The following is a 26944-nucleotide window of genomic DNA, read 5'->3' as shown; positions in this document are numbered from 1 at the left end:
AGTGACTTTTCTGGTGGCTAGAGAGGTGAGTTCTGTTGTGACACTCTTTTGTTCCAAAGAGCTACATCCTGATGTCCTTGAGAAAAAGGGCTCTACCCAGCAATGCATCTGGCTCTTACATGTCGCAATTACTGTAGCCTTTAGCGCAGTAACGGGGCTCTGCCAAAACAAGGGTGGGACGCAGAACTGTAATGAGCGTACAACGATCCAAAGGTTTCCAGGAAAGGAATGGTGGGACAGTATGCAGGAAAGCACTACCTCAAGGGTTTTTTTGGAGCAAAAGAACAGCAACATCTGCAGCTAACAAGCACACGTTTCTTGCTTGATAGATTTCCCTGTTGTCTAGAGGGCTATGTGTGCAGGTTGTTGTAAACAGAAGCTCCCTATGCTGTTAGGGGCCTGTTTAAGGTCTTATATTCACTTGCTGAGGAGTGGAGGATCCCTTTTCCTTTCTAACTATAAAAACATTTGCCTTCTGATTTATTATTAGTGTGGCACCTTACAGAGGACCTGACAAACCACACTGTTGCAATATGAAGCCCTTTCTCTCATTGCAGGTCATCTCCTACTTATTTTCCTTCCAAGTAGTAAATAGCACATATGTAGATGACAATGAAAATTTATGTGTGCTCCTGTCTGATGGTCTCAGAGAGAGATCCAGGTTGCTGTTGGGACTATATATACTTGGCATAGTTGATAGGACTCTGGCTGGATGACATAAGAGAACTTGCACTGGTACTGTCCAAGATTTTATGACTGAACTGATTAAATTCTACTGACTAGTCACTGTGTAGATGTGCAGAATAAAAAAAGGATGCCAAAATGCCTTTTGTGCTGCTCTTCCATGGCTGCACAGGATTCTGGCATAACTGAGATGAAGTAGGTTCGTATAATTGCAGGATAAGTGAGGTTGGAAGGTACCTCAGGCGGTCGCCAAAGTGACTGGAGAGCTCTTGCTCAAAGCAGGGCCAGCAATGAGGTCTGACCAGCTTGCTCAGGGCTTTATCCAGTCTGGTCTTGAAAACCTCCAAGGATGGAGACTGCACAACCTCTCCGGGCAGCCTGTTCCACTGCTTACGACCTTGCCTTTCCGTAAGTTTTAGTCCAGATCCTATGCTCCTCTCTTCTGTTCTCTCAAGAGAATCGCATTTTCTGTCCTTCCCTGGTAGAATTAACTCTGCATGATTAGCGCAAGATGTGAAACTTTGGAAATGTCATTTAGACTTAAGAAAACTGCTCATAGAGAAAGTTGAAAGAAGGTTCTCATTATGGAGTGTGTGTGTGTGTGTGTGTGTGTGCGTGTATGGAGTAGCGAGGTGGGGAGTATTTGCCATTCCTATGTATATTCAACTTCCATTGGCAGAACATATTATCCGGAGGCTTCTTTAAATATCTATGTGGAATTTTGAAGAAATCTGGGTGGCTGTACATAAAAAAAAAAAAAATCCTTTTACTTATTTTAAGCTAGCTAGCACTGTTATATTGTCTGCATATTCTTCTGGCTATGAAAGTACTAATGTTGACTGTGGTATTTTCATTTTTTTAATGTAGCAGGCAAATGAATGCCTTCAAATGTGGGGTGACTTTGGATGACTGGGTTAATTTTTTTTTGATTTAACCCCAAAGTTCAGTCTGTCTATATTTGATTATTGCAAGATGAATGGATTATAAACCTTTCCTCTGTTTTCAGGCTTCTCAATGCCAATAAGATCAACTGCCTGAGGGTGAACACGTTCCAAGGTCTGCATAATCTCAAACTGCTATCTCTTTATGACAACAAACTGCAGACCATCAGCAAGGGGCTCTTTGCACCTCTCCGATCGATCCAGACTCTGTGAGTATGCAGGCATATCACAAATGACAGCTCTCCCTTTTTCCCCAAAGATGTTGCCTGTCTTTGCAAAGGCTTTGCATCTGACATTAAGACAATTATAAGGGACCTCAAGGCTGTAGCCCCTCCTTTTCTGACAGAAATAAAAGGAGCAAGGAAAAGAGAAGTATTGCATAAATTCAGCGCAGCCACATATTGCTACATTCTGCCCTTAGAAATATAGATGTCATAAGTGTATTAAACTCCCCTAATAATTCATGTTGTTCGTTAAGAAGATAATACATGAATTTGGCTCTGTGCAATATATGAACAGCAGACTGTTTAAAACATTGCCTAATGGTTTTTAATGAGCTTATGAGTCAGTATCCCCCCTCTCCGGGGCTGAGTCCGGCTGTACAGTTCATGACTTCTGAAACTACATTTCAGCTGACGTTCCACTTAGGGGAAATGATGCATTGTATTATTTGATCCATTAAGAAAATCCACTGAACATTTTCTGAGAGTCTTTGAATTGGAGGCATTAGGAGTAGGAGAAGAGGGATCAGAAACAAAATTGGAAGCAAAAATATAGAAATGACTTGATATTTCACAGAGTAAGGTTTCATCCTAAAGCTGTGAGAAGAAAGATAAGATAATAGTAATCCTTCAAAGCTGTAGTTGGCAGCCTGATATGAACAATCCCTTCATCTGATATTTTGTGCATGTATTTGTATATATTTCTGTGTATGTATTTATATATAAACCTCCTTGCATTTGTTTATGTAATACACAAATATATATATATATCTATACACATATATATTTTAATAGTGGAAATACACTGCCTAAATGAATTTTTAAAATGTTTTAATCTCTGAAAAATGAACTAGTAGGGATGATTTCTAGCAGCTACCTCCTCAGGATGCTACAAGCACAACCTTAATTTGTCATAGAGATCTGGCCAGTATCTACTGCTGCAAAGTATTAAGACATTGGAATAATCACTTCCCTAATGCGTAACCATGTCTGTTTTGTAAGCGTGCGTGCAGGTATCCTCCCCTTGTCACATACCTATGCTTTCCTGCAACAGAAGTCTTTAGCTTCTTCAAGCAATATATGTATGTGCATAGATATACGTACATACACACACACACACACACACACACACACACACGCACAAGCAAGGGAGATAAACAAGGTTCATTTACAGAGGTGCTTAAGATTCGCCAAGTTAAGCAACAGCTGACACTCTTTAAGGTATAAAAATTTCTTCTTGGTTACCATGGGGTTTTATTGGCAGCGGCGGTGACCATTACTTAGAAAGGACTTCAGACTTGTTGCTTCCCACCAAGACAACTTTTCCTGAAATGTTTTCATTCATTCTCCCACTTCTGGTACTCAAAGCGATTGCTGTTTTCTGCCTTTTCCTAGAGCAACAAAACCAATCCCTCTCCTGTGTCATGTGCTGTGTTTTGTTTGTTCTGTGGACCTTTCACTCCAGGAACAGGTTTACTCTGCTACAACAGTAATCTTTGGCTTCTTCAGGCACTTTCTGCTATGCATGCTTTCGCTTCCCACTCCTTGACAGCCCTGCCCTGTTGTATTTTATACATATTCTGTTAATTGACAGTTCTTAAATATAACTGCAAATGGGAGAGAAGTTTTATGCAGGTGAGAAAAATACACGAGTAGTAAGAGAACAGAGCTCTTTTGAGGATATACCTTTACACCTCTGTCCAAAACCAAATGTAAACATCTTCCTTTTTCCAGTTTTCCCAGTTAATGGAGGGCCCTGAAGCTAAAGGGATGGGTGCAAGTTCACTTAGCTGAGATCAAAATCAGCTTCTAAGAGAGACCTGCTGCAGTGCTCAACTTTGTCAAACAGAAAGAATCATAACAACAGCAGGGAAATGCTGTTTTACTCTAAAACGTTCTAGAGGACTTTATTGATAAAGTCTAAATATCCAGTTAAAAACTTTGCTACAATGTGTTTTTCCAGTTTGTGGGTATATGTCCTGCAAATGCTGGGGAATGGATAGATTCAAGCTCTGCTTTGCATGAGCAATTTATTCTGAAAAGTAAAAATTTCAGATCCAGGAGGAAATACCCTTATGGGGAATTCAGTTAGGCATGATGAGTATATGCAAACATAAATTTCACTCCTGAGGGAAGACCTCTGTGTCATTTCTGGCTTTGCCCACTGATCCAAGGCACTTTACTTATCCACAGTCTGGTCCCTAGGAAACTGAGCTTGCCAATAAAATGTCTTTTAAACCAGGATACAAAACGATCTCTCAGGTCAGGTGCATTTCTCTCACAATGCATCATACCAGGCTCTCAGGAGAAAACACCGGACTTTGTAGACAGGAGGTCTGTGTCCTTTAAAGCAGGCTTTGCTATATTAATTTTTGTTTCCTCCGTGAAAGGACTTGCAGCAGGCTTAATGAGCTACGAAATGTGATAGCTCGCAGAATTCTCCCATTCATGCGCAGCTCCGCGTGGTTTCCGCCAGGCCTGGGTTTTTGGACTCTTATTCAATTACTCGACTCTTCAGGTTTGCGTTTGTGAAAAACAGTGATGGAGTACAGTGTCACAGGTCACTTCTGATTAAACATCCCATCCTTCTCGCAGACATTTAGCTCAGAATCCATTTGTGTGCGACTGCCATTTGAAGTGGCTGGCTGATTACCTGCAGGATAATCCGATAGAAACCAGCGGCGCTCGATGCAGCAGTCCGCGTCGCCTTGCCAACAAACGCATCAGCCAGATCAAGAGCAAGAAGTTCCGCTGCTCAGGTAATTCATTTATCCAGGCTGTACTGCACTTTCAATTCAGAAATAAGCAGGTCCAGAGAGCCTGCTAATCGAATCTGCAGGACAGTGTTTGCTATAATGGATATTATGGAGCATCTTTTAAAATTAAATTTGGAAAATTGAGTTAGTTCCCCAGAAAACCAATTACCTTATAGATTAAAAAAAAAAAAAAGAGGCAGTCTATAGCTGTCTTTCTTCTGTGTCTCTCTTAAAGAAATAAAGAAAAGAGAAAAGGTTGTGACATTTAATTTTAAAAGAATTGCTAGCTTATAAAATGTCTAAGGAAAACAGTGAAGATGTGCATGAATTCATGTGGCAAATGTCATATTTTGGAGGGGTGGAAGCTGGATGGATCTTCATGCAATTTGTATTCTGGCACAACTCTCATTGACCTGAATGAGAGCTGAGCTCCAGCAAATTCTCAGACCTAAAAGGCTGAGAATAGTCTGGGCTGGACTTTTATACAGCTGGCAGGGGCACTTCTGACCTAGGACACAGGTCAAGATGGAGCTGGGGGGATGAAGGGGATTCCTATACTTTGGTAGATTTTTGCTCTCCCTAACTACTGTGTATTAATTCAAACAAAACTGCTGTTGAAGTTAGTGAGATTTTTGTCTTTAGCAAGTTTTGAATCAACACTTCTATTACAGTTTGGTCAGAGGATTGTGTGTTGTGAGCTAGATGTAAACGTTACCTGAAAATAATGTGCAAAGTAGCATAAACACCTCTTTCTCAACCCTAACCCTTTATTTATGGTCTAGCTATCAATAAAAGGACATTTATTGCCTTATTCAGCACAACTGAGCAGACTGCTTCTTCATGTGTTTTTTCTATTGGTTGTGTTTCAGATTACTGCATTTCAGGTACGCTGTAAAGACAAGCAGGTTTCAGTGAGAAAATCTGTTAGTGTGTACTGAGAAGAAAAATGACTGTTATTGATGGAGTATCTTGCAGTGTTTTCTATAAAAATTGCCAAGATTTTTGTCCTTTCCCTCTGAAAAAAATACCATGATTAATTGTGTTCCTGGTGGTAAAAGGCTGATGACACTAGATGGGGATGCAGCACAGAACTGAATGGCAGCAGCCCAAAACAAGCCATTGTGCTTTGTGTGTCTCTGCAAGCAATGTGCTGAGCTAAACCTTCTCTTTATGAGGAAAATAAAATAAAGATAACTTCATTTGCAGTCAGGTCTTGGGCATGCTTGTTAAAGTCTTCAATCATTTGTTACTCAAGCCACAGAATTTCTAAACAAAATTGAAATTATGACATACTTTTGTCTAGGTTTTTGGATTGTGTCCATTATAGTAACAAGATAATTAGTAATATTCATATTTAAAGAAACTTGAAATGAAAATGCATAAATATAATTTAGAAAAGCAAGTGCACTGCAAAAACAGATGGGTATAAATCTGTCTATTTGCCATTGTTATTTCTTCTGGTTTTATTAATAGGTTAGAGAAATTAGTGTTATGTATGTGTGTGTATGTCTTGAACAAGCTACTGGCTCTTGGATAACGCGAACGCCATCTGATATCGTTTATGAAAGGTCATAGCTGAAAGAGCAGCAGTGCAGAACACTGTACCTGGTGATGTGGAGAATAATATTTTGTGTGAGCTCTTACCTTGGGGGTCCTTTCCTTAAGGCTTTAGGCTGTTTCTTCCTTGCTCTCCAGTTCTAGGAGTATATCAAAACCACATGGAAAAAGCATAAACCTGACTTATGAAGGAGGAGGGCAGGGATTGTACAGCCTCAGAACAAAGATTTCAGCTGGATGAAAACTAATTCTATTCAAAAGCTCAGCAGAGAAGTTATCCTTGCCTGTAAAATTTCCAGATGGCTATGAGACACACCAAACTCGACTCATTGTCTGCTCACATGAAATGGGCAACTTCTAATGGCTTGGAAGAATCTTAGTTTGTAAATCAATGCAGAGACCAGACATCCTTGGCACCTGTTCTGCTCAAGTTGTCCCTTTGAATCCTGGCTGTTTCAAACTTGGCATTTAGCAGGAATTTTCCATGTTTTCATTTTGAGGAATATGTTTCATCCCAGGATTTAATGCAGCAGATCTCTGTGCAGAGAAGTCCATGAGGTACGAGCCTTCATCATTCAGAGTGAGACTCCTGAGCGGTGCTTTGCATTACCCAGGGATGAGCCCACACGATCACGTGGTGGTGACAATACTCAGTAACTTGGCAGTGTCTTTGCTGACTGTGGGATTCTCCTGATCTAATCCTTTTGTTCAGTGCGTGACAAAATAATTTTTGTTGAAAATCCTTTTATAAATATATATCTCTTTGCTCAGAGGGTTTGCATTTCAGGATCCTGATATTTTCATGTAGTTTGTTTAATACATTTAGTACCTTTTAAAGGTCAGAAAGTTTGTTTCATGGGGAAAAACCCTCTATGAACATGGTGGGGAGTTTGTTAAAGAACGAATATGAGGGTTTTTATGCTGAACTCATCTTTGGCCTTCTGAGAAGTGATGAGGATACAAAGAAAATACAAGATGTGTGGGAGGAGAGGTATGCAGCCAGCGGCAAGATCACAGCCATGAGTTGTTCCACTTAGGTGAACCTAACGTTCCAACATCAGGGAGAGGAACAGTTTGGAAGTCATAAAATCCTATCTTAGCTTGTCCTGAAACAATGTATATGTTTTCCATATGCACTTGGATTCTGCAAAATATCATAAAGGAGACTCTCAGGGAGGACATGGCATGAGAAAAGGTGTGATAGTTCAGTAAATTAAGAGACACGGGGAAGCACTTTTAGTACAAGGGTAAGCAGGAATGGGGAAGAAAAGTGGAGATGTTTGAAGTTTCATCAGGCTGTTTGAAATGGTGGAGGGACATCAAGAAGGTAATGTCGAGACTATGCATTCAGATATGCAGGTGGGCTAAAGAGAACTGTATTCAATTAATTAAATGAAACTGGGAAGACAAAACTATGCACTATTGTAAAAAAAAATCTAGAAAACTTTTTTTTTATATTGTTTCCTTCAGTTTTTAACCCCAGCTCCCCATCATCCTTTTGGATAGTCCTTAGCTAGAAGAACATTCCTGCTTTTTCAAATTCATCAAGGCGCTTTTCTCGGATTCTATTTCCTCTCTGAACCCCATGACTCAAGCTTTTACTGATAGTGATAAAGCAACATCTGCAAAGGTTATGAGTCATCCTAGGATGGAGATTCTATGCAGCTGGTAGATAAGGTACATAATTCCTTTTAAAAGGAGAATTGGAAGCATTATACCATGAAATAAAGGAACAGCAGGGAAAGGGACATGTTTTTGCCTGAGGCTGTGAGACAGGCAAAGCTGTTGGATATACTCTCTATGTTTAAGCTTCAGATTGCAATGGATACAAATTTCTTGTGGGTTTTTGCCTTCCGTTTAATGTGATGAACCAAAATAATAATAAACTACCCCCTTGCTCAGCTCTCCCCCTAAATGTAGAATCTGAGACTAGAAAAGACTTTTCTTGAAGGAGAAACCAGGGGAATGGGACTAATTCTCTCTTCTGTTTACCCAGTGGAAATGCTGTCATTTTCAGTAGCAACAATAAAATCCTGATGGTGATTTTCTTTTTGGCTGCATCTGCCCACTATGACCAAGGATCCAACAGGACTTGCCAGTCTTAAGTCACTGGAGGCTCCCATTCTTAGGAATAGGGGGAAAAAGAACAACAAAAGTCTTCTGCCCCGTAGCATTTGATTAAGTCCACTACACAGCAGTTTTGTTTTCTAAAGCAGCACTGGGCTTTAGGAGGAAGGGAGAGCACTCCAGGAGCAGATTGTGTTGTCTCTGTGGTAGCTTATTGTCACTTCGAGAGTTGGCAGGATCCTCGATTGCTGTGCAGCACTGCATGAGCTTTTGCAGAGAGCTGTCCTTGTATTCAGGAGTCTTTTTTCCCCACTGTGATATGCTTGCATTTTTCAGTATATTGTGTATTTGAAAAGCAATGAAAGACCTACCTGCCATACCTCCACAGACTATTTCTGACAGTGATCAAAGCGTATGTATATCTACGAGTATCGCATCACCGAAGCTTTTTCTCTTCTAGCTCTTAGAGATAAGAATTAGGTGCCTATCTGAAGCCCTAAGAAGTAAAGCTGTCTTATTGCTTCCTCTTGCATTGGGACGTACATTTGATCTAACTGATTTTAATTAGCTGCTTCAGTCCCAGAGAGTGCTGTACAACCCAAAGCACCTCGAATAATAGCAAGAGGACAATGAAGCATCTGCCTGCACAGTTCTCTCCTTTTTGGACACTGCCTCTTGTTAACCCAAATCAAAGCCAGCCTCTATGATACATGTGGAAAATAGATCCAGAACTTGCATGCTCAGGGCTAGTGTCATGCTTCTTGTGTTATTCCCTGTTACTAGATAGCAGTGCAGCAGAGTATGCAGCTGTTACATGTTCAATCATAATTTTCAAAGGCGTTGATAAAACCTCTTCTTACAAACTGCAGTTTTCCTGCTAATTCCTCATTTGACTTCTCCAGTCTCTATGTTCATTCATGTTCACCCTTTGTCGGTTTCTGTCTAGTTCGGAACAGAATTCCTGTTACTTGTGATCTCTTGAACTTTCCTTCTCTCTTTTCTGCGTTGTTTCAGCCTTAGAACTACAGAATTGTAATGGACAGAGCGTAGCCAGTGCGGAGACAGGGACTATACATCAAGGCTTTTTGTCCAGTCCCAAAGGCAGTTCATGTGTTCCCTGCACCTTGGTCTCCCTAGGTTATTCCCTTCCCTGCAGTTAGTGGCATGTAAAAATTAAATAAAATTTCTTTGAGCTCTCAAAATGAAAGGTGCAATATATTGTTACTTTGTGTGTGTGTGTGTGCGTGCGTGCACATGTGTGTGTTTTAAATCATTTAAAACATGTATGTTCTACTTTTTTTTTTCCTGAAAGAGACAAAGACTCAGCAAAAGTTCCTTCAGAGGCTATTTGAATACAGCAAAATTGAGGATAAGCATTTGTTGTACATAAAGATAATTCTAGCTGAATGAGAGGTTCCTTAACAGCAACAAATTGCCTGCATATTAAATCCTCGATTGAATTCACAGTGATGAAATTAAAGTTTCCACTGTACACTGTAACTGAGGATATTTGAGCTTTGATTTACATGAAGGATTTTTTTTCTGAAGTTATACTCATTAATGCAGCATGACTGGTAGGCCTGATAGTAATAGAGCTAAATTCCCTTGTACTGTAGAAATGTTCCAGTTGAAAAAGTAATTTGGCTGTACTGTGTACTGATTATAGCCCTTCGTTTCTTGGAAATCTTTGATAGCTGCTCAGATCTTTATGTGATTAGTCGCGCCAGTCACTCTTAACCCTTCTCCAGCTTGTGATGAACAATTTTGGTGAAGGTTTCCTGCACTGCTGTAGGAGGCATGAAGACAGAATAGAAACCATTTTACTCAGGGAAGCATTAGGTTAACTTGGACTATGTGGGTCTGTTTGGCAGAGAGTAGAGTTCTTAATAAGAAAATTAAAGTTTATTTTAAGGCTGTTCTTCATCTTGTCTGTAAGTTGAGGTAGTCCTCAAAAAACAGCTGAACAGCTTTGTTACCAGCCAACATCCCAACATCCTTAGTCACAGGCAAAGAGGCAACGAAGGGCGGGAGCATGAATGTTGAGTCACAGGTGCATCCATATCACTGTGGCATCTAGATAATGTAGTTGTCCCAGGGTCCCTAAAGGGCGGTGTAAAGAGCAGTATAGATTCCTCATTTGAGATCTGAGTTGTCCTCTGGAGGTGTCTTCGTTAGCTATGGAAGAAAGCTGAGCGTTAGAAATTCTTCTAACTCAGGCACCTCAAAAAATAAGGTGGGATGAAGTTAGTTCTTTTCTCTCTCTGAAGTGGTCCCTTCTGGTGGGTGTGGGTTGGGAGGGGAAGGGGTGAAATCACATTGCCACTGCATGTGTTGAGCTTAAGCTGAGCAACGCTCAACCGAAATTCAAATTTAGCACTTTACTGTGAGTGTAGAGGTTACTTGAATAGGATAAAGAAGATAATGGGTGAGACATTGGCATGAAGAGAGCTGGTCAGCTAAAGCCAGTGCAAGAATGTTTGAGTCTGCAACTGGACAATAAAGTTTCATCTGAGACTGAAACAGTCTCCTGAGGTGTTACAGTCTGATGGGACAGTTAAAAATAGGGGCCCATATACAAATTCTTAGCAAACTACAGATTCAAGGACAGATAACCAAATAGATCTCCAATTACCAGAGCTGAATCAACATTAGCACCAAATCATACAATTTTGTGTGGGTGTAGAATATATGTAAAAGTTGTTTGTTTGTTTTTTCATTTTATCAGAACTGGCAAATACCTGTGATATTGATATTCCTTTTTCAATATGTTTTTGCAAACATTTATGTAGAATGATCTTTATATACAACCAAAGGCTTATGAATTTTTTTAAGTGTAATTTACTGTGCATAGAACAGAATATTGTGCTTCCCTATTTTTTCTACTCTGACAAAAAAAAAGAAGAAAAAATAAGCTATGTTCCTTCACGTTTTTTGCAATAGTCTGCAACAAGTGGAAAGGCCAAAATGTGCCTTTGGAGTATCTCACCTCTCATGTATTCGGAAAGTATAAATTATGGTTTTGGCAGACTTTTCTTTATGCACTGGTACCTCTTGTTCATTGTGGTTGATGATTAGCTTAGCAGTTACTGAGAGCAGTGTTTAATTAGAGACTTGTTCAAAATAATCTCTAGAGCTTTCTCAGGAAGATGTTTGCAGGCCTATGACCAAACTTGTTTCTAGCAAGACTGAAAGAGTTCATTGAAACTGAAATTACTGAGTTTATTACAGAGATTCTACTTAATACTGAAAATCACTATATGTTATAAAAGCCTTTGGAAGATATGAACTATCTCATTGCTTAACAGAGTACCATGGAGGAATTTATTCCAAGAACCAAGGCCAGAACTGATACATTATTAAATTATTGGTAGGAATGCTAGTTATATGTATAACTTCTAAATAAGTGAGTTATGGATACCAGGTTCATGCATACTTTGAATCAGTCATGAAAGAAAATTAATAATAATATGATTTTGTGTTATTTTGCATGAGTCATGAAAGAAAATTAATAATCCAATTTTTTTTTTATCAGTGAGGGCTCTGACTAGTTTGGCAGCTTGTGGGGAAAAAGGTTTATTATGTTAAGCTCCCCTGAAATGCTGCTGCCATAGTTTCTTCCTTAGAGAATATAAAGACTGAAAGTAACTCCAATTGTCTTATTTTTGGTGCCGTAAGCATGCAAACCCACAGTATGAGGTAACTAAGTTAACACTGTACTTGGTTACTGGCGTTGCTGAGTATTTTGCATGTTGACTTTCTGCAAAATGATGCTGGTTAATAACAAGGTGGTAAAGTAGAACCCCTTGCTCTGTTATCTGTCACCTCTGTTCAAGTACTCCCCTCTTCTCCGTGTAGGCAATGAATAATCTGCCCGATGCTGACTTTGTTCTTTGGGCAATGCAAACCCCTTACTAAGGAAAGTGGCATTTTTTTAAGGTGCAAGCACTGACCTTCACTGAAGTCCAGCAAAACGTTGATTAGTTTGTAGGACAGTCAGCTTCCTCCCTCATTCACTTTGCCTGCAAGTACATTGGAGATGTGACTTTCAAAAGCTCTCTCCCCTGGCCAAGCTGTGCAGATATCAAAGTCAGTGGGAGTTTTATTTCAGTGGGAGCTGTCAAGCCAAAACTGAACGCCCTACTTTGTATGCCAAAGATGCAGAAATGAGTTACAAGGAGTAAAGCTATGTGAAGTAATCTGGGATGTAGGAGAGGGAGAATGCTTCCATCAGCAAATGATGTGCGAAACCCAACAGATATTACGCCAAGAAAGAGCAATGATAAAATACTCCTGTTTGCCTTAAGTATGTCTTTAGTAGCATGTGTTTTCTACAGTGTTTTGAAGTGCAGTTAAGAAAAAAGAAAAGCATTGATAATTATAGATCATCAGCATGAGTGCCACCAGCGTGATAGGCTGGTGGGACGTTTAGGGGAGCATTTATGGCCAAAACTTGGCCATCAGCTCAAACTCCGCTATTAATAGTATGAGCTGTGGTATTTGTAAGATTGGCTTTAAATGACTGGGGAAGACCAAATGCCATTTACACTGAAAGGAGACACCAGGAGAGAGTAAGTAGTTAGTCAAGAGCAGCATCGATCAAGCATTTCATGTGTGGTGGAAGCTGCACATGCTTCGTGGAGGGAGCTTTTCACAGGCCTTTGGTAGTGTTTTCTATCACAATAGCTCTGTCTCGGCAGTCACCCGGGCTCTGTTCCTGTACACTAACCCCAGTTGTGCTACAGAGTGTTCTGCGGCCGTAGCACGCAGGATGGCCTCCTGTGTCCAGCACTTCTTTGCATGAGTGGAGTGGAGAGCAGCTCTCGGTGAAACCTTCAGCTTGTGCTTCTCCATGCTGCTTCCTCTGAACGCTCTTCTCTCTCTGGCGCTGCCTAACTCTGACTCTGGCTGTTCGTGGGGTTTTCCTTTGTGCTTGATCTAACCATGTGGTAGAACAATACAAATGGAACATGGTTCTGTCAAGCACCATGGAAGGCTGCATACTCCCTGCCGCATGGCATGCTGGGATACTTCTGCTGTTTTCACAAGCATCAAAAGGTGAGAGATTCCCCTTTTCTTGCAGGAAGAGTGGAAAAGGTGATGTGTGTTGCTTAACCAGACCCACAGGCACCTCTGGGACACCAGGGGATGACCAGTGACTAGTGGTGTTTGGAAGCGACTTTCTAAGGGTCTTGCATGCAGAATAACCACTTCCAAATAATTACTCTGTTTAATTGCTATTAGAATGAACAAGTTAGATGTCCTGTTGATCAGTTCAGCTTCAAAGTTAATTCCAGCCGTACCTACAGAGCTGAAAAATCATTTTTGTGTAACCACATTAGAAAAAAGTAACCTGAGTCTCTCTGTACTGAGCTGTTGTGTGAGCCCTTCTGCTCAGGGTACCCTTCAGATGCTGTTTGGTGTAAGGAGGTGCTTGCTACTGAACCTGACCTGGGAACTGAGCTAAGCAATCTTAATGTGCTGCTGTTTTATTGCAAAGAAGTACACTGCAAAAGAGCTTCGGGAAGGTCTGTCTACATAGCATTGTCTCGTACCCCTTGAACCAACATGGGCAACATGGCCCTTTACGAAAACAACATCATCCCGGAGTTACCTAACACAAAATTGAGTCAGCGTACCCAGCGTTGTCCTTTCTGGATTTGACAGTGCCTCCCTTTCCCCCTGTGTGAAGTAGAGGTAATTACACCTAATTTATAAAGCACTTTGAGAGCCTCACACAGAAGTTTTCTTACAGGGAAATAGTGCCTCTCTGTGCAGCGTTATTACCTATCTATTGTGGAGCCGTCAGAAGGACATCTGCAATTGCTAACTTTTCTCTCTAGCTACTGATTAGGATTAATGCTATTGGTGTGAAATTGTGGCAAAGAGTGTACCTGTTTTTTGCCTGAAAAACTGTGAGAATTTTGATCTAGTGGTTGAAGAAGCGAGTGTCCGGATTCCTATTTTTTTGGCAGATTAGACTTTTGACTAAGTGTTTTCTCTGTGATCTTGTTTTGGGTGCCAAATCTGAGACCACTGGATCCAAGTTTTCTAGAAAGAGTACATCAAGTCAACATTCAAGCCCCTGACAAGATAGCTGAGTTTTTTTTTCCAGTAGCACAGATCATCTAGCACTCCTTTTGAGTCCTTTGGGAATTACTAAGTGTTAAAAACTGAAACCAAGTTTGCTAAACAGTGCTTAAAAAGAAAAATAGGGAAAAAAAAGTATTTGTCTCAGCTGCTTAATTTCTCTATATGGGTATTAAAAAGGCACCTAAATTTTTTCAGTGTGTGGAAATGTGATATTTCTTTATCTCAATGTACTGTTCTACAATATGGCATGTGTGTTTGCTTTGTAATGTTGAGGTATTAGAATGCCCTGGTACCTGATAGTGTTGTTGCATAAGCTGCAAAGTGAAAATGTTATCTCTGTAACTAGTAATTAGGATAAACACTGTTGCTATCAGTTAAACACATGCCTTAACTGTTGCCTTGGCTACTCATTTTACAGCAAACTTAATTCTTTTTCATTTTGGGAATTACTAGAAACCCTTGGGTCATGTTTTACAGTCAGCCAGGCTTCCCAGAGTTCTCAGCCGTTGGGAACATGTGCTTTCAGGTGTAATGAAGTGGCCAAATGATTCAGCTGGAGTAGTAAAATGAAGTCAAGTGTTTCTTGTGTGCCTCTTCTGCATCTCTTCTCCATGGCTTTCCACAGCTGATTTTCCAGAGCACAAGAAGTAATACATGCATGTGACGTTTAACTGTGCTTCCTGAATCCCGTTGTCTTCACTCAGAGCCCCGCCAGAGGACGCTGATAAGTCCCGTGTGCAGAAATGGATATATGCACTTAACTAGTTCTGCAAGCAGATGGCTGGATTTCGCATTAGTATCCCAGATGGGAATAACATAATAGAGCAGCCACCTGTCCGAGCGATCTCAAGCGATCAAATAGTAAATTTTATCTGGGCTTTGGCAGATGATTCCTGCCATCTCACAGTCTAATGGATGGCTGAGTATTTGATGAGTATATACATGCAATTCATTACTTTTGACTCTGTGCTTCCCTGGGTAACTCTTATTTAGACCCATTCTTAAAAAAGAGAAGAGAAAAAGGAAGGAAGAACAGTAGGAAGGCATTGTTTGCTCTCTCCATCCCTGCTGAGCAGAGTGGGTTTCCCTGCCGGAAGCGCGGCAACGTCAGCTCCCTGTGGCCAATGCGGTGGGGACAGGAACATGGTCAACACCTTGAGAGTCAGGCTGCTCAGTCACCTGGGGTAAATATTCTGTATTTGCTTTGCCAAGAAGCTTGAGAGAAAACCAAAGGCCAATTTTCACCCTCTAATTTTCTACACCCCTTTTTCTCCTTCAAAGATCATTCCACCTACTCTCTCATCCTTTTTTTCATAGGAAGATGAACCTTGTATCTAGAAGGAGACTAAAAATTATACTTAATAAAATTTTACCATAACTTCATGACATTTGTGATTATTGTTTCAAGGAACATTTTGACAATGAAAAGTAGAAGCACTTGTTTAAGGGTTAATTTCTGGTTTTCCACATCCCTTTCGATCACTGAGAAATTTAAATGATTTTTTTAAGGTGTAGTGTAATTATAGCAATTTTAATAAATTCTGATCCTGATAGCTGTTCATCATATGCTTTGGCACTATTTCCAGGAGTCATAATCAACCAAAACTAGTTTTTCATAGACCTAAGAAAGAATAGCTGTATGTTCTTGTAATCAAGCCATAATATGTTCATCTCTTGACATTTTAGCCTGACTGCCAAACCTGGAGTTTTTAGGATTAAGAATCAGATGACTCTTTTGAAAAGACGGAGATTAAATGTTGGGGGTATGGGGAAACATTTAGTGTGTATTTTTAAAATACTTTAAAATGCCCAGTGGTCCTAACATTTTAAGTGATTTCAAATTAATGAAAATGTCTCGAAGTGCAAAGACTTTTGATTTGAGTTTCAAGCATTCCTGCAGTCTGTGTCCACTGCCATCAAGCTGAAAAACAATAGCTAGATCTCACTTTAGATGTTTAATTTACAAGAAGCATGATAACCTGCGAAGTATTTAGCACCACAGAAACAGTGATGTACAAAGCTGTGTATGATCCGTTTCCCATAGTCTAGTTTGGGATTACAAAACTAAACCCAAGTGTATCTGTGGAATCGAAATGCTAGATTGCCTGCAGAATTGCTTGCTCTCACTGCACCCTGTGGAGGTAATATGTAACATAAATTAAAATAATAGTGGCTTTAGGTGATTCCTTTTTTCTTACGAAAAATAGTATGTGGTCATAAAACAAGCAGCGGTGTATTTATCAGTCTGGAAAGGGGAAGCAGGCTAAGAAAGTCATCAACTCTCTCAAAACAAAATGCAGCTCAGGTTTAAGTTTTTATTGATGTTTTCAGGTTCTTTTAAAACTGAAGTTGTTCAGATCATTCCTGGGGAAGCCTGGCCTGTTTGAGTTAGCACTTTCAGCTGAGTATTTTTGACTTTGACAAATACCTTTTACAATTGTAATTGACTTTCAAGACTCTGGAAAAGTTAAAAATACGCGTTGGTAGTTCTGCTCACTGGGCGTTACACGCGTTTCCAGAGACGACTCTGGTGATCCCATTATGAAATATGAAGTGAGCAGGCAGGTATTTCATGGCTGGGTCTGTCTTGGCAACACTTTGATTACATACATGTTTATTAATACTCCAGGTTCCTTGAAGCACAGAGATCAAGTTTCCAACCTCCTATTATTAAAAGAGAAAAAAACAAGCTGAAAAGGACAGATTAGTTCACTGAGCCTATTTGGAAATGCATTTCATTAGAATGGGTCAAGAACCTAGTCAAAAAGGTCTGGCAATCACAGTGTAATGGTACATTAGGGAGTGCTTCTCACTAAGTATGGTCTACCCATTCCTTAATTAAAATGAAAATGATTTAAACTGCTACTACTTTGCTCTGCTGTTTGTTTAACATAGTTAATAAAGGTATCTAACTTGAAAAACTGGCAATGTTCTCTCATACAAGGTTGCTCTCAAGAATAACTCTAAGAGCTAAAGTCTTAAAAAATTGTTTTTGAAACGCCTTCTTTAAAACTCCTTTGTCATTTGAATGATCCAAGGTTGCTCCTGCTTTCATGAGACCCCTTTTACTTGTTGCTGGAGTAAGTGCCAAATGGGAAAAAGTGACTTTGGTGGAGCTCCTTGAAGCAGACCACAATAGCTAATTATATGTGCTTAAAAAAAGATGCTTTAACAGGTAGGCTTCTTAGACAAGGAATTAATCTCTCAAGAGAAGAGTGAAAAAAGAGAGACTAGTCTTGGGAGTCATTTGAAAAAAAAGATGAACAAAAAGCTTTGGCAAGTACTAAAATTGTGTGCAGGAGCTGGGAGATGACAGGAGACAGTGCCAAGAATAGACTCTCCAAAATCTCTGATTGCTGCGGTTATCAGAAGCTATTTGCTGGAATATATTTTCCTTTTATTACAGGGTCAGAGGATTACAGAAGCAAATTCACTGGGAAGTGCTTCATGGACCTTGTCTGTCCTGAGAAGTGTCGCTGCGAGGGAACAATTGTAGACTGCTCTAACCAAAAACTAACCCGATTACCCAGTCACCTTCCTGAATATACTACTGATCTGTAAGTGCTGGCTCTCCAAGATGTGGTCAGTAGGGCCTGTTGGTTTTCTAAGACCTCTTATGTATTTTTCCTAGTTTTTAAAGGCCATAGATGCAAACCATTTCAAGGCACCTTCTACTCTAATCCTTATAAGGAAAGGGGAAGTTGACTTTAATTCAAAGAAGCGCCACAGCTGCTTTCTTATTTCCTTAACCATCATGTTAAATGTTGGGCTAAGAAAGGAGCCATTGCCCGGTGCATCAGCTGCCTGTGTATGTCGTCTTGAAATGTTGGCCTGTCATGTGGCCCAAGCCGGAGCTATTTATATGGTGCCTCTCCCTTCTACCTTTGAGTCCATTGTCTTTGCATCTGGTCATTTTTATTTAAGAAATGGATTAACTCTTTTGATCAAAATTCATAATGAGAAACTTGTTCCATGTCAGCAGTGCCTGCTACCGGGGTGAACTGATTCTCACTGTGACTAATATGTTGTCAAGCTACAACTGATCTTATGAAATTTATCTGCTTTTAGAGATTCTTAGGAATTATGAACATAATATGCTTTTAAATAGAGTATGAGAAAACAAGTTTATTACTTGGTAACTTAAGATTCTGGGAGATTACGATCTGAAGAGATTCACAATTTTCATTTGTGTTACTGTTCTCTTTGTAGTATTAAGATACTCTCTTTGAACTCCCACAAAAATGTTGATCTGAAATCTAGATAGAAAAAAGAGAGAGACTTTCAGAAATACAACAAAGTATCTACATAGAAAAAATGAGCTATATGTAATCAGAGACAGCATTTTGCATCCCAAACCTGCCAAGGCAGTGATCTTGGCAGTATTTTTGAAGAACAGTAGCCTTAGATGGGAAAAGGACCTGAAATCAGATCCCTGCTGTTTACACGAACAGACCTCCAGCTAGTGCATGTCCTCTGGCTTTATGTGGGTAGGGTTTCGCATCTCTTGTCCTGCACATTGAAAGAAGGCGGCGTTCTGGCACTGTCCTTTGGCATTATGCTCTTAAAGGAATTCTAAGCTTTTGCTATAGATAGTCTAATACGTTCCCTTTCCTTCAAAGTTCAACTCTTTTGACTCTAGGAGTCTGGGAGAGATGACAGTGTCTTGTTTAACAAAGGTCATAATTCTCTGTGTGGCACTCTTGAATGGCACAGGGAGATACCTAGAGAGAGCTGTCAAGCACTAAACGTTTTTTTATTTCTTCCTACCAGGCGTTTGAATGACAATGATATTTCTGTTTTGGAAGCTATCGGACTCTTCAAGAAATTGCCAAACCTCAGAAAAATGTAAGTTTGAGTCACTTGCTTGTTAGCTGTCCATTTAATAGTCTACATCCTGCCCTGTACTGTGCGAAAGGAGGAAGGGATGAAGCTTTTATAGTTTAGTACCACAGTAGCAGAATGCAATTTTTAATGTGAATTTAAGGGAACTGAATGAGTTCCTGTTAGACAGGTCCAGTTAAACCACAGTGACAAAGGAGTATCGCCAGTATTCTTTAGGCTGTACTTGCTAAAGTCTTTGACTCATGGAGATTGAAGGGAATTCAGTCCAGGCATCCATTCACATTAATACTTATTATTAGAGATGATCACCAAGTTTAGTATTCTGTTTTTGTCTTATGAATGTCTTACCTTGTGCAACTATCGACCATTATATCTGAAATAGAACTCCAAATAAGGTGATTGTACCAAATATTCAAAGCGAAAAATATTACTACAAGAAATAGATGATGGTAGCTTCTTTAGGTTGTTGTTATTTTAGAGCAAAGAATTAAGCCACTAATTTAGAGATCAATGTTTCTGTGTGTATTTAATAAGAGTTGTGTTTTGGAAAGAGGATAATACATTAGACGCCATCTGATTGGTTTTCTAAATGGATTTTTAAAGTGTTAACCCCATGACACTGTGTTATATGACATATAATGTCATATCTACTGTTTACTTTTAGTAAAATTTTTTTGCTTCTGCTAGATTCAAGGCAATTTAGGCTTTCTGTCCTGTGTGCAGGGCACACATGGTGTTGGCCATCTGGAGCTTCCTAACCGTTTGAAGCTGTGTAAGATCTCAGGGGCTTGAGAGACAGCTATAGTGTGATTCTTGTGTCAGTTTTATTTCTGCAGGAGTTTCAGCTGCTGTGCTGCAGGTTGGGAGTGGGAGGTGTTTGTGCGAGTATGGGCCATCAGACCCAGGAATTAATCCTATACTTGAGCCTAGAATTCTGTGAATGATCCATAAGTTGTCGTTACAGTGCACTTAGAAAGAGTTGTTGACATTGTAGCACGCTGTTGTCCAGAATATATAGTTGCCTAATGTAAATGGCAATGAACAAGGCATGGTGTGTGAACGTATACACAAATGGGAAAGCATTTGTCTTCATCAGACCTTAAGGATTTAGGTTTTGAAAAATAGTGAGATGTAATAGCTGGAATCATTTCTTTCATTTGACCTGAGGCTTGCTGCAGGCTGGTTGTGGCACTGTCCTTCCTGTTTCCATCAGTCGCTCAGGTGTGGGGCACCTTGACAAGCCGCTGTGGTTATGCATAAATGCAGCAGGAAGCAGTTATGACAGGATTTTTAAGAGCTGGTTTCCTGTAAAACAAAAAAATCCTTCTGCTCTATTTCTTGGCAGGCGATGAGAACCCAGCAGTACAGGTGCACTTCATATGGCTGATTTCTGACAAAGAGAAGGAGCCGTGCCCTGTGCTTCATAAAAAAGTGTTATCTCCTAGGGATTTCTAGTGGCAGCCTCCAAGCAGGAAGCTCTTTAGCTACCCTTAGTAGCTGAGCTGATTTCTTGGCTTCTCCCTGATGTTGTAAAGAACTATCTCCATTTGAATAAAGGAATTTTCTCAGAAGGATGCTGCTCCGTATAAGGCAGTAACATTTCGACCATAACCTCACTCAGTGGCTTGATTCTTGAAAAGCTGGGGTCAGACGTCTTTTTTCTGATTTTCCTAGTTCCATTTGTGAAGGGACTGGGTTACCAGGAAAAACAAACACACACCCTCTTTCCTTGTCTCTTATTATTCGGCATGTACTGAGTTTCCTCCTGCTAATTAATAGGCCTCTCTCCATCATGCAAGGCAGGGGTTTAGTGTCGGTGTAGGGCAATAACAGTGGATGGGGCTGCAGCTGCTCATAGTGCCGGTGCAGCAGCTGCATGCGGGTGGCGGGAGCGATATAGAGGTGCTCTGTGTTAAGCCGTGCTGCTTACTGCTGCCCTTTCAAACTAGGGAGGAAAAACACTATCAAGCTCCTGTTTTTCCAGGTGTATATGGGACACATTTCTCCTGTTATTTGATGGGCAATATTGACACAGTCTTATCATATTCCTTGTCGGTTCAAGTGTTAAAGGAAAACAGCAGGTGTAAGAACATGTTCCTAGGCTGAAGGAAAGAGCTCAGAGTGTTGCGCTGGCAGGCCATTGGCGAAAATCGCCTTCGACAAGAGATACTGATACAAGGCTTTTTTCATGATCTCTGCAATTGCTGTTTTTCTGAAATGAACAGTGTTGAGGTAGCCAAGTTAATTGCCTTTTTATGGTTAGCCTGAGTGGAAAGGAGGAAAGGATGGATATTTGAATTTGCCTGCTCATTATCCTTCACCTCAATTTAAGGCTCATTGGCAAATGCGTCAAGGAAATTTGCAAAGAAAGTACTTTAAGAGTCCCTCACTTCCACTGCAGCTAGGAAAGCTCCAAAATAATTTGAGAGAGTCATTAGCCCTTTGTTCCTCATGAGTGGTGTTTCATCTTGGTGCCTCCTCGGCTTATATTATGCTTAAATGTAGCTTTGGTTCATAATTTACACAGCATACTCTGAGGTGGTCCAAAGCACTGGACCTGAGGAGGATCCGCATTTTGCTCATGTTCCAGATTTATGCCAGTGTTTGTTCTTCTGTCTCTCGAGCTCGGGCAGTTACCCATGTCTGGATATGCATGGTTTCATAGCACAGTTTCTCGGGTTTTTCAGTAAAATTCCAAAGGGAAGTGCTCAGTGTCGTGGCATTGACATGACATGTGGTTCTCCAGTGCGTATGTGTTCGAGTAGTCTTTAGTTGTATACTCACAGAGTAATTTTCAGCTGGACTCTTGTCCCAATCCCTTGCTAGATTCCTGGTCCCCCAATTCAGTGCCACCTCTCTCCTCCCCGTGCTGGGCCTCCGCGTGAGGCCAGTGTCCGGTCCCGCCGTCCTCTGCCTTTCGCAACAACGGGGAACCGTTCTCGCCTTCGCATTCTGGCCACGCCAGGTTCCCCTCCTGGCCCCGGGCTCGGCCTCCCCAGCTCGCTGCCTGGAGCTGTTTTCGGTAGTCCCTGCAGGTCTGTCCAGGGCCCCCGCTCCACCCAGCCAAGCAGGTTACTTCTGCATACTGCCGTGGAGTGCTAGGGTGAATATTTGGGTAGAGAAGTGTGCCAATCCCAGCCTTTCCATAGTTAGTCGCTGTGTGTCCTGCATTGTCTTGAGCTAGAAGAATCCCTAAGGGGAAAAAAGTCTTTGGAGAATTAGCTGCTAAAATGCAAATTTTCTGTAAAATATGTATTGCAATCTGCTCGAATTGTGGCAGGAATCTTAAATCTCTATTATGCTATTTATTGAAGAATTATCATTCAGCCAAATCTTAACAGATTTTCACAGGAAAGATGTATCCTTGGAGTAAAACACCAGCATGAATGTCATAAATTCAAAATTTTGAAATCGTAATATATTGGAGCGCTTGGGGCTTTTCAAGGAAAGGTGACTAGACTTTTAAGATATGAGGAAAATAATATTTTGAGCAGCTTTATTTCCTGAAATGGGAGAACTTCCTTCTTTTATTAAAAAAAAAAAACACTAAAAAATTTCTACCTGAAAAGGACATCTGACAGTTCATTCTGCTAAATCTTGCCAGTGTTAAAAGATGAACACAAAATAAAGTCTTATAGTGGGAAGTGTCCTGTCTTATGATGGAAATGCCCTGGCAATAGCTAGTACTGCCAATTCCAACCTCTAATACACAGTTACCGTTTGGGGTTTAATTCATCTGTAAATATTCCTCCTAGGCTGAATCTTATTGTATGGTGTGTCAGCCTAGGATTTAGCACACTTTACATGCAAAATGAAATTGAATCATGATAAAGTTTGCAGACTAGAAGTCATTTAAAAACAGAATCTCAAGTTTCTTGAGGAAGTATAAGTAATTTCTGTCCTTGGAGATAGCTATTACCTGCTATTCTTTCTCCTATGCATAAATTTTGCCATAGCAATTGAAGTTGCAGTCATCTGTCACTTGTTATACAGTAACAGACTTTATTTTGTGGCGGGGGAAAAAAAGGATTTCTCAGTAAAGTTTTGGGAAGGGCTGTACCTTCCAAGGCAGCCAGACTGTTGGGAGAAGCTGTGAAACTTTCTCAGCAAACAGTTTTCCTCCAGAAGATTGCAATCGCGTTGTGTTTTTCCTCCTAAAAATATAATCAGAAACTCCAAACAAACCACCAACAGACTGGCATATTCTAGGGAAAAGCCCACTCATAACATGCCGTTAAAATGCAAAAACTACAAAATGTAAGCTGAGCCCAAGTCTTCAGTGTTGGGCTGTGCTTTGGTGGTTGTGCTAGTGTGGAAGGTGTGTCCATAACACAGCGATGAATAGCAAGAGAAAATGTTAAAATTGACCTGGCAGTTAACACAGGATGAATGCTTTTATTAAGTCTGAATAGAATCCAACTTGGTCTTTCATAGCTGTGTTGAAGTTATAAAATCAACAGAAATAATATTATTATAAATTTTAGCCGTAAAGTAAATAAATCTGACTGAAAAGGGGGCTGTGCAAACAACGTCACCTTGATAGCTTCCTAGATCTGCTCATTTCCTGTTGAGAGCCCCACAAAAAGCAAACCCAGGGCTTTCCAGATGATTTCTTTTGACCTCTTGCCCAAAATATTAGTCTGGAAATAGGATTAATCTTTATCACCAGGGTAAATCAGGGAGTCCTTAAGGAAACAAAAGCCTTCTTCAGTGACCAGGTTGACTGTAGGTTCCCATTTGGGTCCTGCCAGAGGACATCGGTATCTTAAGACATACTCAAGACTCATTTTCTTTTCCAATGTCTTCCTTTATCTCCAGTACAATTCCTGACAGAAGCTCAGCATTGCTAGGGGATATGGGGCTTTTATATAATGGGAGTTTGCTGTAAAGGCTATCGGAAGTTTCTTCTGATAGGAAAACATTATTTTCTTTGTCAAGTGCCATGGTCACATATGAAAGATTACTTTAGTGTTGGGAAGATGGGCTACGGCTTTCTGAGTTGCAGAGAAGGCAGAAGTTTCACTGGTTTTATTTTTCAAGGTTTTTATCAGCAATTGACTATTTTTGCTAGTAAATCTAGACTGAAAAGTATGTAATTTCTCATGTCTGTTCTTCTAGTAGATCAGACCTTAGAGAGGATAGATTTTTGGAGTGAATAACTGCTGTCATCTACCAATTTTTTTTGTATTCTGATAAGAAACACTTTAATTCAGGAAGACAAATAAAGAAATCCAGGTTGACAGAACGTCTACTTTATGATGAGCCTACTGGGATTGCAGAGCAGTGTCTCCTTTACCTGTTTATTATCATAAAGCTTGTCTTTTCTCCATCTTACAATTTTGTTTTCACCATAGCATTTAATACCAGATTTTCAGATCTTTTTCATGGGAGGAGTATATGTAATTGAGTTCTTGTGAAACTACTAGCATATTTCTGGATAATGTTGTGTTGTTGAAATGATCAGGCATTGCTGAGTGAAATGAATGAAGTTGCCTGTCTACAGAAGTTCTTGGGCCACAGTGAAAATTCAGACTGGTTGGACTATATAATAGGAGCCAATTCCTTTGCAATTTATGGCCAGCCTTCCTCCCCACTGTTCACTTTTTCCATCTTGAGTATCTCATCATCCATTAAGATTGCACCCATTTCTTAATATATGTGACTAAATATCTTTTAGATAGTAAAAACTAACTAACAAAAGTTCTTAACTGCAAGTATAGGTCAGTTTACAAGCTGTGAATCAAAGATCAAAGTCTTTGTGTATTATAGTAACTCGCTTTCCCTTCCTACCACAAACATTTGCCTATTTATTCATTTATTTTTGTGCAAAGATGCATCACAGGATGATCTTTGCCAGGAAAGGAATCACTGGAGTAATTGGAGTACATTGGAGTAATTATTTATGCCAAGATTCAAAAGGGATGCTAAGCTATAAACATTTCCAGTAGGCAATAGTTGAGCCACCAAATTAAATGCATATGTCAGAATATCCTTGCTGGGCTTGCTTTGACACTGAACATAAACTCTACATGTGAGTGTTAGCAAAATGCACAGAACTTCTGGAAAGCAAAACCTGGATGTAAGTATTTATATACGCTTTTATTTCATTTTTGGCTGATTGCTGGCATGCTCCTATTCCTTCTGATCACAGAATGAGCAAGAGGTGATGGGTCACATGCCGTATAGCCGGTATCTGACAGTTTCTCAGCAGACATAAACCTGCCTGCTCAAGTTTCCCACATGAAACATACCTCCAAAATTTTTTTTTATTTTATTAAGTGATGATTTCTGCAAAGAGCAAGACCCCCAGTAATTATATCTGAGGCCAAGTTGTCCTGTTGCCATGTCTTCTGTCAACTTGTATCCCAACAAAATTGCCTGCTCTTCTGAGCAGGGTAGCCTAGGCGCTAATCTGATACTTTGTCATTTGGTTTATATCACCTGGAATTGGATTTTGAAACTATTACTCATGCTGTGTGTGTGTAGTGGGATCATTTCTGGAATAAGGTGTCATTCAGTATGAGTAATAGTGTTGGAATTTGGTGTCCTCTTTGGAGCAGAAGAATATCTTTTACTTTCTCTTTTTTAATGTAGACAGTAAAACAAAAATAGTGTTTCCTGTCATAAGCCTAAGCAAATAGGATTATTCATTATAAACTGTACAGGGCATCATTGTGGATGCTTGAAGGACTAAGACCAAAGGTTTTAAAGTGCTTTAGGTCTGCTGTATATGTTTTAAATAATTGAAAGTCATTTATTTTTATACATTTTGTCATTCAGAAGTTTTCTGTTCCCTGGATTTTTCACAAATATGAAATATTCAGAAGAAGATTCATTTTGCATTTCCTCAGAACTTCATTTGACTTTCTAGATTGAAGTTCTGCAATGCTGATCTATAAGCAAATATCTTGAGACTGAGTTTGCAGAGTAAATATTTAGAGAATAAAGCTGTGTGTTGCTGTAGTTGTGGTTGAGAATTAAGTGATACTCATTTCATTTTGAATGGTGGAGTTAAATTTAAGTGTCTGGGAGTTTGTGAGTGCACATATTATAATTTGTATCAGATCTATGCCACACAGTTTTGTATGTTACTCTGGTGTTGAATTTTAAAACAATAAAGGTGCTGGTACACTAAATAAACACGGTCCATATATCAGTGTCTGGCCAAATGAGCACCCAGTTGCCAGGAGGGTCCATAGCTTCCTGCTATGGATCAGATGTTGTAAAACTCCACTGCTGGTAGCCCTGAGGCCCTTGTGAGCTACAATGAGGTCAGGTGTAAGAGGCTGCAATTCCACTAATTTGAATATTCCAGATATATGTGATGTAAGTGTGTTTGTGAGGCGTGAAGGGGAAGTGTTTGGAAGTTCAGTAGGTTTACATTTGAGCCTCTGTGTGCTCTCCTTGCTGAATGCCCATCTCCCTAGATGATCACTTGAAGACGGATGTCCTTCCTTACTGTCTCCATCCACTGCGATGATGTATGTTTGGAGTAAAACAATAATCCCTTTCTTATTATGACTGGTTTCTCTTTCCAGAAACCTGAGCAACAATAAGATCAAGGAGATCAGAGAAGGCACATTTGATGGGGCTTCAGGAGTGCAGGAACTGATTTTGACAGAGAATCAACTGGAATCGGTGCATGGACGGATGTTTAGAGGCCTCACAGGGCTGAAGACATTGTAAGTGCAAAGACTTGCCTTTCTCTGTTCTCTAGCTTGAGCTGGAGTGCTCAAGGTCAGCAGTGCCTGCTAAAATTCCTGGTTTTAGGCCCTAAGGCAGGGTC

The 26944-nt window shown here is 40.1% G+C and overlaps 1 protein-coding gene across 4 annotated transcripts in view; it reads left to right on the top strand.

The window, feature by feature from the left end:
* SLIT3 (slit guidance ligand 3) overlaps positions 1-26944 on the top strand; it is a 517687-nt gene that overhangs the window by 380082 nt on the left and 110661 nt on the right. For all 4 annotated transcript variants that reach the window (XM_067304842.1, XM_067304843.1, XM_067304841.1 and 1 more), the window contains 5 exons: positions 1691-1834; positions 4442-4605; positions 17723-17873; positions 19087-19161; positions 26697-26840. In XM_067304842.1, the coding sequence (XP_067160943.1) occupies positions 1691-1834; positions 4442-4605; positions 17723-17873; positions 19087-19161; positions 26697-26840 (678 nt within the window). The remainder of the gene's footprint in view (positions 1-1690; positions 1835-4441; positions 4606-17722; positions 17874-19086; positions 19162-26696; positions 26841-26944) is intronic.

The sequence above is a fragment of the Apteryx mantelli genome, chromosome 14, assembly GCF_036417845.1.
Source record: "Apteryx mantelli isolate bAptMan1 chromosome 14, bAptMan1.hap1, whole genome shotgun sequence".
NCBI lineage: Eukaryota > Metazoa > Chordata > Aves > Apterygiformes > Apterygidae > Apteryx > Apteryx mantelli.
Note: the sequence above shows the minus strand (reverse complement) of the source record. Positions and strands in the feature narration are given on the sequence as shown.